General features: G+C 32.7%; 2 protein-coding genes across 4 annotated transcripts in view; one reads left to right on the top strand and one right to left on the bottom strand.

Annotated features, from left to right (window-relative positions):
* Window positions 1–1278, top strand: part of LOC143228248 (putative G-protein coupled receptor AH9.1) — a 41790-nt gene extending 40512 nt beyond the window's left edge. For both annotated transcript variants that reach the window (XM_076459538.1, XM_076459539.1), the window contains one exon: window positions 31–1278. In XM_076459538.1, coding sequence (XP_076315653.1) covers window positions 39–1160 — 1122 coding nt within the window. In that variant the 5' untranslated portion in view covers window positions 31–38 and the 3' untranslated portion in view covers window positions 1161–1278. The remainder of the gene's footprint in view (window positions 1–30) is intronic.
* A 5055-nt stretch (window positions 1279–6333) lies between these two features.
* Window positions 6334–9582, bottom strand: LOC143230728 (uncharacterized). Of its 2 annotated transcripts, none has more exons than XR_013016609.1 (2): window positions 9460–9582; window positions 6334–8508 (listed from the first exon to the last, which is right to left on the bottom strand). XR_013016609.1 is itself a non-coding variant. In XM_076464791.1 (2 exons), exons 1-2 carry the CDS (start codon window positions 9516–9518, stop codon window positions 7997–7999), a joined length of 525 nt encoding a protein of 174 aa, XP_076320906.1. In that variant the 5' UTR covers window positions 9519–9562; the 3' UTR covers window positions 6334–7996. The 2 variants fall into 2 exon arrangements, 1 of the variants encoding a protein (XP_076320906.1); XM_076464791.1 differs by having other exon boundaries at window positions 9506–9562.
* Between the last annotated feature and the right edge of the window lie 2985 nt (window positions 9583–12567).

The following is a 12567-nucleotide window of genomic DNA, read 5'->3' as shown; positions in this document are numbered from 1 at the left end:
CTTTCTAAAAATGTATTTATACTTAAACAGGAATCAAGATGGCGGAATGTCCAATGGCTGTTGACACCATAACAAATGACCCAACAAACAACACTTTGTTTATTGATCCTAATGCTTCCATTTTTTTACATTCCAAAGATGCGGAGCTCGAATCGAACATTCATCGGTTGAAGTTCCTTGGATATGGTGTCATAGGTTCTGTTGTTATTGGTTTGGGAATACTAGGAAATTTGATTAACTTAGTGGTGCTTACTAGGCCTAATTTAAAAGGTGTTACTTTTGTGTATCTGACTTGGTTGGCAACTTCTGACTTAATGACTCTTTTGGTCAGTGCAACTTCTTTACTTCGACTTCATGGAATTCAGCCTCGTAGTTTTGCTGCATCTTTTTATTATGCTTACGTGGAGCTAGCACTAGTAAACGCTTTCATGGCGAGCAGTGTGTTCCTAGTGGTGGCCCTAACCATTGATCGCTACTTTTCAATTTGTCTACCCACTAGATACAAAGAAGTCCACAATGACCACAGAGCTCGGAGATCCATAATAGCCGCCTATGTATTAGCATTTTGTATCTACGTGCCCATTTGTTTCCAGAAGGAACCTATTGCAGTGCAAAATGACCGAAACGAAACCGTCTTTTTCGCCTGTGAAAACCAGGCTGTGTTCAACCATACCGGTTTCAGATTTTACTTACTGGTCAAAGAGATCATCGTGAGGATTGGACCAGTGATACTCTTAGCGATCATGAATACCGCCATCATTGTGACCTTCAGAAAGACAGTTCGCAAACGGAGAGCACTTTTGAACAGCTCCAATAGCAACTACAGTCAAAAAGAAAGCAACAGAAAGTTCAGAGAGGAGCGCCGTCTGGTAGTCTTGTTAGGTGGAATTGTAATTCTGTTTTTTGTTTGCATGACTCCAGCGGCCATCTTGACCCTCCTGAATAGCGATCACAGGGAACTTGATTTTGGCTTTCAGTTATTTCGGGCTATCGCGAACGTTTCAGAGTTGGCAAACTTCGCCATGAACTTCTATGTTTACTGTCTATGTAGCACTGAGATTAGGAGGACATTTCTACGACTCTTTGGCTGCATTCGTACTCAACTTCCAGAACAAAGCTATGTCAGTCGACCATCTGCGGAAAGCAGCACTAGGATGTAAAGGACACTGTTTTTCCTTTGTAAAATTTTGTAAATGTAAGTACTGTGATGTTTTGTCATTATCATTTCTTGATGATAAAACAACAAATACTAATAAAGTGCTTTCAGAATATAAAAAATGTGTTATTTCTGATTTCTCGTGCATCACACTGACTTAAGTGAAAAATTGTTCCATAAATATTTCAAGAAAGATATTCTAAATCTGGTACACATCCTGAATTTGTAAGCTTTAAGTTGAAAACACATCTTACACGTTGTAAAAACTAAGCACAGCAATGAATTTACATTAACAGTTCTAATACAAAGTTTTGTCTATAATTGCGAGTTTTCTCACGAAATATATGTGTACATATCTATCGAAAAAATCCGGCTTTGCCAGTCAGCCGAAATGCCGCCGTGCCGGCTATAGACGTTTATTGGACACTATAAAAAATCTATTAAACTATAAAGCGACTTCAAAACTTCTTTATATCAATTCCTCATTACCTAGAATTTTTTAAGTAATTATCGGTATTATTAAAGCATGAGAATTTCCACTGTCACTGAGAAAATCGTTTAGAAATGTTCTTGTAAACTTCATTGCGTTTTCTTACTAAAATGATCAAAATGTTTACTTTGTATGTTTCTGAATTTCGCGTAAAGATACACGAGGGCTATCTGCGCTAGCCGACCCTACTTTAGCAGTGTTAGACTGGAAGGAAGGCAGCTAGTCATCTCCACCGTCAACTTTTAGGCTACTCTTTTACCAACAAATAATGGGATTGACCGTGACATTATAACGTCCCCATGACTGAAAAGGCGAGCATGTTTGGTGCGACGAGAATTCGAACCCCCGACCCTCAGATTACGAATCGAACGCTTTAACCACCTGGTCATGCCGGGCCTTGATCAAAATGTAACTGGCACGTACTAAATACGGGATGAATATATTAAGATGTGTTTTAATAGTGATGTCATATTACTCCTAAAATCAAGTTGTAGAACCACATTAACCAAAATTGCCTTTTCTGATGGTTCAACGGTAAACTCGAGAGCTTAAAACGCTAAAATTCGAGGTTCGATCACTACGGTGAGCACAATCCAAAAAACTCATTATGCAACTTAAAGGATGACAAAAACTCACTTTATTTGTTTAGCCCAAGCATCTAAGTTATATTTAATTGGAAAAGTGACCACAACATTTTCTAGGGTAAACTCTTGAATTAAATTCTTGAGGACATTATTAGCTGCAATCTAAAAAGGAAAACTGACTGTTCAAACAGTTAACTTTAATTTTTAGGCATGTCATTTTCACTTAATATTTGTTAACCTTTTTCCCAAAACGTCTCAAAAGAGAAACAAATACTCAAGTACTGGGAATGAGATCGCTTTTCTACATGAGCAAGTATATGATTTAAAAAGCTCCGATTGGCCTGTTATCCAGTGGGTCTATAACCAGAGCTTGAAGAAATCAACGAGGGGTGGAGTGACTGCAGCTAGTTCTTCGTAAATAAAATGATTTAGTAATTTGTTTGCATTAAAAAAAAAACAACAACAAGTATTTGAAGAACACTCTTCGTAAACTAAAATGTTTTGGTGTTCTTATGGACAACTTATTTTTCTATTATATATTCGAAACATTGTACATAAATAAATATTAACGACAGTGCCACAAATTATTTTACTCAGTAGAAGAGGTTGAATAATAAAAAAAGAAAAAAAAACAGCTTGGCCTATAAAATTCTGTTACTGTCCGAACGACACAACGTTATACTGAAGCCTCAAATTTCTCTTAATTTATTTACAGTCAATTAACCCATTTCAAAGAATGAAATATAAACCACTTATTGAGTTAGTAAACACATCACCTTATATTTTACAAAATGGTTAAAAGAGTATCAACAGAAACAACTCAAAAATATTTTATTCAAACTCGTACATTTTGGAAAGAGTTTGAAAATTTTTCGATGCTCATGTAGTAATTGAAGTGCCATCTAGCGTACTTCCAAATAACTATAGAAATATTAATATATAGTTAGCTAGGTATAGATATTATACCTATAATAATATACACATATGTATATTTAGGAAATAGGCGTATTTATTATCAATTAGGCACATTAACCAACGTGACTGAAAATGTACATATTTCTGTTAAATAATATGGTATCTAAAAGTAAATGGTTAATGTGTACACTCTTCAGCGAAAATTATGCATATTAAATTGACAATATGCAAACGTAAATTTTTCGCATATGCACATTCTTACATATATATACATATGTTTGTGTATGTATGTTATATTATTTTAAGAAAGCACGTTGGGTAAAGAAATCAATAAAAGACAAAAATAATAAACTTCATAACTCCAACTCTTTCGAAAAGTATACCTTTCGTCATCAAGGGTGAACTGGGTATGATTATGTAGAGTGACGTCATGATTACGTAAGGTAGACTATGATGTTAATTTGCCAATGCTTTTCTCAGCTTCCAAACGATTATTGCAGGTTTGACTATTTTTCGTCTTACAATACAGCAGGAATAAATTCTAAGAAAGAGCAGTATTTGGGACAAATGTTATCATTTCAAGTCTATTATCGTGTGGAATGTTAGGAATCAGTGTAAAGAAAAGAAACATCCATTGCAGACAGATAACTATTTTAGGACGTAAATTTCCGTTTTCTTTTCTTCGTTTGTTTCTTGAATTTCGCGCAAAGATACACGAGGGCTATCTGCGCTAGCCGTCCCTAATTTAGCAGTGTAAGACTAGAAGGAAGGCAACTAGTTATCACCACCCACCGCCAACTCTTGGACTACTATTCGTTGGTAAAATAGGGCGAGCATGTTTGGTGTGACGAGGATCCGAACCCGAGACCCCCAGATTACGAATCGAACGCCTTCACCCACCTGGCCATGCCGGGCCCCGTTTTCTTTAATTTGCTGAATGATATTCAGAGATAAAAAAATTGGGGAATTTTTAAAAAATTATCACTAATAGTTTATTAAACGTATCTGACGGGTCCTGTGTGCGTTTATTGTAGAAGTTTGTGACCTCAAATTGGCGGTAGATTCAACAATATAATCATCTTCTTTAAGAATAATATTAATGATGTGGCAGTCTGGAAAAGTGCCGCAACACCCGCGATAGCAGCCACCAACATGCAACCGCAATTAAATAGAATAAGTGAATATTTTCAAAAATATAGAATAAAAATAAATACAGCAAAAACACAACTTGTAGTCCTTACGAAATTGGCTAAGCACAAAAAACAACAGCCAGAATTATATATGAATGGCACACTACTCCAGACTGTCCTAACGGCAAAATTTTTAGTTCTAACCTATGATACAAAATTAACTTGTATTAATCATGTTAACGAAATTAAAAATAAAGTCTGGCGAAGAACTAACTATGCTAGGAGTCTAACTGGTAAAAACAGTGGAGCATCTACTGATAACTTACTAAAAATCTATAAAACATATATTAGACCAGTAATAGATTATGTAGCTCCAGCATGGATAACTGTAAGCAATAAAATAATTAAAACTAAACTACAAACAATCCAAAACACACTCCTCACAACAGCATACAGAGTTCCAAGAACTATATCATCTCAATTCATTCACAAATATTCGAACATACCAACCATACCAGATAGACTCCTACATATTACAATAATGTACTTCAATAAGAATTGGATGAAAAACGAATTAATATGTGAACTAGATAGATACCTCATACATGAAGAAGCAAGGCCTAAATATCTCTCCCCACTTAACTTATATTTTAAACATAAAAATAAATAAATACATAAAATAATAAATATTAACTAATGGTAATAATAATAATAAAAAGTGCCACCAACAAACTTGACATTCTGCTGATAGAGTATAATAATAACTATATATGTGCCACAATACATAGACATTGCCCTGAAAAGAATCAAAATAATAGTCAATTCAACAATTACAAATACCAATTTGGCAAGACCATAAGTACGGGAAGGAGGAAGAGGTCATAGAGAACCTGATCCTCCAGGGTATGAACATTTCTTACCCAAACACCGAGAGAGAGAGAGAGAATAATATTAGATAAATAAGATCCTTTAGTCTAGATCTTCCTCATTTGTTCAGATTATTATGACACTGCTGAGAATACTTTCACGCTTTTATTGTGTCATTTAATATAACTCAACATGGGGTCTTCTGTTTGGCTTTTCCTTGTAAAAATAAAAAAATGTAAAGTCTGAGCTATCGAGATAATTCGTATATATCAGAAAGAAGTTCAGGTTTATTAATTTTTTCTGGTTTTTTAGATGTTTTTAAGTTCATTTTATTAAAAAGTAATTATAACAATCATTAGTAATATTAAACTGAACTTAGTTATTTTAATGTTGCTTTATAAAAAAACTATCTAGCTTAGAATTATTTAAAAGAAAAAATCATAAGATTTTTACCCAAACAAAATGCAACCGGGAAGGAATAATAAAACTCATCGGAACATGACTATAAAATGACACTGGAAATAAACTGATAGACTAGAAAATCAAAGTATTAACTTTAAATGTTCACAATATTTACAAATGTGAACTTTACTTACAAATTTATAGCTTTGTGTCATATTTATATATTTAGTCATGAGTTTGCAGTTTTTAGACCAACTTCTTTTCTAATTTGAAATATTTTTTAAAACTCTCTCTTTATGGACAAGCATTGCATTTTTTTCTTTCCCAATAGTAACTCAAAAAGTAAAATTTTACCTATCTTTACATAGATATATAATCTTTATACAGTATACTTATGCTAATATGCTGGACTTGTATTCATTCACTTTTCTGTAAACAAGTGCACCGTATATTAACAATATTCAAAAGTATACCATTACAGCCAACATTTTACGTTTGCAAGTTTAAAGATGCACATAATAATAACTAAGATAACAGCTATACAAATTTTCATTTGTATCTTTGTGATTACATTTTTTCCCAAATTACCATGTAGAAATAACACCATATTTTTCTCTCAGTGTGCTGTACTTCAAACAAAAATAAATATTTAATGTACATTTATTTCAGCCTGATGCTGTTTCAAACATAATGCACTGCATGTGCTTTTTCCCAAGGTTCAACATAAAACATTGGTTTGCATAAATGAAAGACTACAGTCAATAAATATAAACCAACTGCAATATGTTATTTTAAAAAATCTATATGTTTATCAATTTCAAAGCATACTATAACATGTACAATATTAACTATGTACAAAACCTTGAAATTAAATTTACACACAAAGCTTGTAAATTATTTTACTCAAAAAAACCTAATAATAGTAAACTGAAATTTTGATGCATTCAAAAACATGCACGTCATTTATATAAAAACTAAAAATATAGTGGTATTTTGTTAATAACAAAAATATATTTATTTCTATAACAAAATCAAAAATGACCTCAGCCACACATAAATTAAAAAATGTTCTTTAAAAATATCACACTACAATTATAATGCCATCTTTTAAATAAAAAATAATATACAGTTGAGAAAGGAAATGAATAATATTACTGGTTACATACATGCATACATATTATTCAGAGCACACAAAGGATATTCATATCTTAGATAAAAGTATCTGCAACTGGATCTAAACATTTTATATCATTATCATACATTTTCTATACAATTAAAAATACAAGTTATATCATATGAATTTTAATATCGTAAATGCATGCTTTAAGTCTACATACATGTATTGTGATGGAGCTTTATCTTTATTCTAGATAAATATATTGCACTGTATTTCAAAGTTTATAGTGCTATAGTTATATACTACATACTTATTCAAGGCCATAAAGATGTTACAATACTCACAAAAATAAATATTCATAACAGCACTGAAGTCTGAAGTGTATTCATAATAAAGTTTGTAGAAGTTATTCTCAATGTTACAGTATCCTAACAAATTACTTTAAAAACAGGCATATAACCAATAAAATAAATTGAACACAGCAAGTGCATACTTCTTATTTAGAATAAAAGCAATAGCTTATTCAGCAACTGTATCTTGAAAGGTTTCAACCTGTATGCTTAATATTAATAAAACCATACAAGTCAACGTGTTCCAAGAATCTAGCTACAGGAAAAAAATAAAAAATCATTTTAAAATATTACATGCAATTTGTTATATTTCACTTAAGGTAAATGGATTTATAGTGAATGTTTTGTCCCAATAAATTAGTTATTACAATGGTCACAATGAGTTAATCTCTAACCACACCTTACAAAATATTAATAATTGTTGGCTTTAATAATTTTGATCACATTAAAGAACATAAACAGTTCAATCCCAACCAACATAAAACAAAGGAGGCACAAGAAAGTAAAAAAATGTATGACACCCTTATCCTTATTTTAATTTTAACTATGCTTCCCAAAGATCAAACCTGGTGAAATAGAACACTTTACCTAGGTTTATCAATAGCTATCCTAAAACAGTAATGAATACCTGCTATGTTTAATAACTATTTCATCCATGTATTATATCTTATTCAATCAGATAAGAAATACCTTAAAATAACTTCAATTAAAATACTTAAAACTAATTTCATATCAGAAATTTGTATATTCTATTTGTAGTAAAATAATACAATATTTAGGAACTTAAATATTAAGCTTCATTATTAATAAATCAGTTTTAATACAATACTTATTTAACAAAACTGTATTAGAATAAATTTTTTGTTTTATTTTTCCCCATTCAGTTTGATCATTATTCTTGGAATGAACATTTTTATCTTCATGCCATATTAAGTAAACATCCTTTAATTAAATATCATGTATTTCTTCACATTTTCCAAGTTTACTAGGTAAATACATGCAAGGTATCTAAAACTGGTTGCCTACAAATAGGACAACCACGTTTAAGTACAATTATGGCTGATCTGCATGTCTGGCATAAACAAAAATGACGACATGGTAACAAAATAACATTCTTTGGATGATCTTGGCAAACAACACACAGCTCTCTTTCTTTTTCTCTCTCTCTTTTAACATATAAATGTGTGCCATTATTGTCTTCAGCATCTGATTCTTCAAAACGTAGTCTCGATAATGATTTCCTTTTGCTAGGGTTTAAATCTACAGGTAGTTGTTCTACTGTTTCCTGGTGCTGTTCATGTTCTTCAAAATCTTCTTGTTCTGTTTCAAGTTCATTTTCTTCATCTTCAGAATCACTTTGTTCATTCTGATGAAATAGACAAGAAATTAGCCAATGATGCAATTGGCTGAAAAAACTTATTATATAATTCATCACATTTTCCAAATGTTGAGGCAGTTGAAAGTCTGGAATCAGAAGCCCATGTTGAACTACATAATCTAGAATAATTTTTAAAATACAAAAACTAATCACTGTGATAACTATGCTAGTGTAAGCATTAAAAGAAATGCCATAAAATGCCTCTTCAAATTTATCCAATTTAACAATTGCATTTTTTACCAAATGATAAACTACAAAAATGCTAGAGATGCATTTTAAAGACAATTTAAAAACTGCTAAAGTGACAGCTTTCATGCCAATAATTAAAACATGAGAAAGAGTTTGGAAAAGCAACACAAGATAAGCAACACACAACTTCAAAATGTGGCTCATGATTTCAAAAAAGGCTGTAGACTGATCTTCCATCACAGATGCAATGTTGAAAGTACAACTAAATATGCTGTTGAACAGATTTCTCGTACTAGTTACGAAATTAACAGAAGCATTAACAGAAACATCCACTAAAGTCCACATAAACTGAGTAAACACTAAAAAACCTCCAAAAATATCTTTTAGAAAATGTGAAAAATCTTCTATAACACATATAATTCCACTGAGGCAAGTGTCTGTCCATTGCGAAAAAAGGTTCCACAGTGTAAAACAAATCTCAATAATCTTGCTCACAATTATATAGTTCATGTCTAGCGCGCTTATAATTAGTTGAAGTACTTCGTTCACACTTGAAAAGGCAAAGTTTACAAACCATGCTAAATTTGATACGAATTCCATGATTCTGGTTGTAAATTTGTATGTTCTATAACAGCTTCACAAATTGCATAGTTAAAATCTCTACCATGTCCTTTTGGTAGACTAGTGGTACTACTAATATCCCTTTATTAATTTAAATTCCTTGTCAATTGTAACTTACAGTAGAAACAGAACGATTGGTATTAGTGACACCATTCAGTTCAACTTCAAGTACTTATTCTTCTTCTACTTGTTAATGTTAAAACAAAATAATCAACACCTGCATTATAAATAAACATTAAATAATATACAAAAAAATATACCGATCAATTAAGAAACTCAATCTGAAAATCAAACATATCATGCCACCTTTACTCCTCATCTATTACTTTGAAGTCCACATGACACCATCTTCGGTAACATCGCCCTCTTATGTGTAATACCTACCATTTTCCAGAACTTATGATCCTTCAGGTTTCCTTTGTATATAAATATATATATATACCATATAAAATTTTAAATGCGCAATTTGATAATCATATACACAATATAAAAAATATTATTTGTAATCAGGCGTACATTGAGGTCTTGTCTATTAATAACTTAACTGTGTCAAATAGTTACCTCCGGGCTTAACAATACATTAAAATTATTAAAAAGAGAATTAAGTCAAATTCTTACATAATGTTGTTTTATTTATTTTTTGATAAATAAATCGATCTTACGCACGTTACATTAGAATGATTTAAACATCCAAGTCACGTTACAACAACAGCGAAAATAAAGTTTATGTAAAACAGAATATATCATTATTACGTATTTATTTTTGTTTCTTTGTTTTTGAGCCCAGACACAATGTGCTATTTGCTGTGTCCACCGAGGAGAATTGGGTTTGTTTGTTTGTTTGTTTGTTTTGGAATTTCGCACAAAGCTACTCGAGGGCTATCTGTGCTAGCCGTCCCTAATTTAGCAGTGTAAGACTAGAGGGAAGGCAGCTAGTCATCACCACCCACCGCCAACTCTTGGGTGGAGAATTGGACTAGCGGAGTTTAGCATTATAACAGTGATTTGCTACAAAATAAATATAGGTGACAAAAACTGACAAACTGACAAAAACAAACCAACATACTAGCCTTCCTGGACAATCAAGGTTTTTACCATAACTGAAATACAATGCCTGTTAAAAGACAATATTATACAACCTTTGGAGAATATTTAGTCATCTTCAGTAGTGATTGTAAGGAAGAATGGAGGTGCCTTCAAGTTCTATATTAATTTTTTATGGGTGAACGTAATAACTTTTGTTGATAAGTTTCCTTTAACACGCAAAGATGAATATTTAGGCATATTATAAGGTTCTAACTGACTCAGCCCTTTAGGTCTGTCATACTTTTAAGTCAAGCTGATGACAGAAGTAGACATAAGACCAATTTCAGCATGAGAGATGGTTTGTAGGGTTTTAAATCATGTCATTTATCCTGTATAATGTGACCACTACTTCTGAAAAGCTAATGGGACTCACGCTACAAAGACCACAATGAAAGAAAATGCTGGTTTATATTGATGATAATTTGTTTTTTGGTTGCATGTTCAAGTCTGTGAATGAGCACCTGAGAATGGTATTCCAGTGAATAAATAGAGTAAGCTTAAAACTAAAGTCCAGAGAGCGCTCACTGAAAAGTACATTAATAAAATTTCTTTAATCACATTATATATATATGGAATCTCTATAGGCCACAGTAAAACAACCATAGTGAAATACTAGCTTCAACCAGTGATCAAGAAAGCAATTAGCAGTTTGCAGTTTCTTATGTTTTGGGTTATTTTACCAATGGGTTATAGCCACCTTCTCCAAGATAGCAGCAACATTTTCTGCTCTAATTAATGTCACAATGTACTTTGGATTGAACAAGGAATGTGGCCAAGTATTCTGATTCCAAAAGCATGTTCCAGTGTCAGCGTATCCACGAAAAGACGAGTACCAGTTAGACACAGATGTCAGCAACAATGGAATTGGTATGGTATTATTGTAAATAGAGCATTAACTTACGTATATTAAGCAAATATTCATAGCTTTCGAATGCAAATACTTTACAATGAAGATAGAATTGCTTGTAGTTATGGTCTTTTTAACATACAGTTACCTTTTTTGTAGTATCTATTTGGACCATAATTTGCTGAAATGGTTAAAAACATTTAAAAACGAGAAGGGAAGGTGGCACATCGAATACCAATATTGCAAAGTAAAAAACTATCTTACTGCATGAGTAATTTGGTGAGCCTTTGTCCTTTCATGGAATGTCCTGATCCTAGACACCATGTTGTACATTATGAGCATAACCATTTCCATAATTGTAAGGTCAAAGTATGAGGTAGAAGCTTTTAATAGTAGATGGACGTCAAAAATAACACTTTGAAAGCTCCAGGAAGAGCAAATGAAAAACCATGACTTACTATAGTACCTATTCCTATGCGGCAAAATAAAGCCAAGCCAGCTTTATTAGAAATATGTATCATGTAGACATGTACCCTTCGTCATTTGTATAGCTAGTTACAAATGCAGGAAAATATTCTGTACTGTTAGAATAAACTAATGAGTCAGTTCTCCAATGCTCAACAGCTAATGGCCCCATGGCTATAAGAAAAAGGTTTTCCAAACAAACACAAAGACTGGAGAGCAAAACGTTATTGCTCGTATTTGTGCTAACAGTAAAGAGCAGTTCTTTTCGCAACATTTGAGTTAAAATGTTCAATGTTGGTGTGAATGTTCAGAGAAAGAACAGGTTGATACAGTTTAACCTCATGTAAAGAACTGTTGAAGATTCTATGAAGAGGATAGCCCTTGGTACTGCTGGCCTACGTCTAGAGACTGAGAGAGGTCGTCAGTATATACTCACTGTCGTCAACTATTTCATGAAATTGGCTAAGGCTTATCCATTTGTTTATACATCAGCATAGTCTGTCTCTGTTTTGTTGGTGGAAGAATAAATAACATGATATGGACCAGGAAAAATCCGCAAAAACTAGAGAAGTAATTTTGATTCAAATATTTCCTAAATTATTTAGTATTGGGTGTGATGATGTTCACTTCACCTTTGACCCCGGCATGGATAGGTGGGTAAGGCACTCGACTCGTAATTTGAGTATCGCGGGTTTGAATACCCGTCACACCAAACATGCTCGCCCTTTCAGCCGTGAGGGCGTTGTAATGTGATGGTCAATTCCACTATTCGTTGGTGAAAAAGTAGTCATTGAGTTGGCGGTGGGTGGTGACTCTAGCTGCCCTCCTTCTAGTCTTACACTGTTAAATTAGGGGCGGCTGTCACTTTCTTATCCAAAACCCAATGGTTGATACAAACTATCAAGAATATGCTGGCCAAATCATGTAAAATGAGTACTTGCTATATATAATGACGGTATACAGAGAAACC

Source organism: Tachypleus tridentatus, chromosome 10 (genome assembly GCF_004210375.1).
Source record: "Tachypleus tridentatus isolate NWPU-2018 chromosome 10, ASM421037v1, whole genome shotgun sequence".
Classification (NCBI taxonomy): Eukaryota; Metazoa; Arthropoda; class Merostomata; order Xiphosura; family Limulidae; genus Tachypleus; species Tachypleus tridentatus.
Note: the sequence above shows the minus strand (reverse complement) of the source record. Positions and strands in the feature narration are given on the sequence as shown.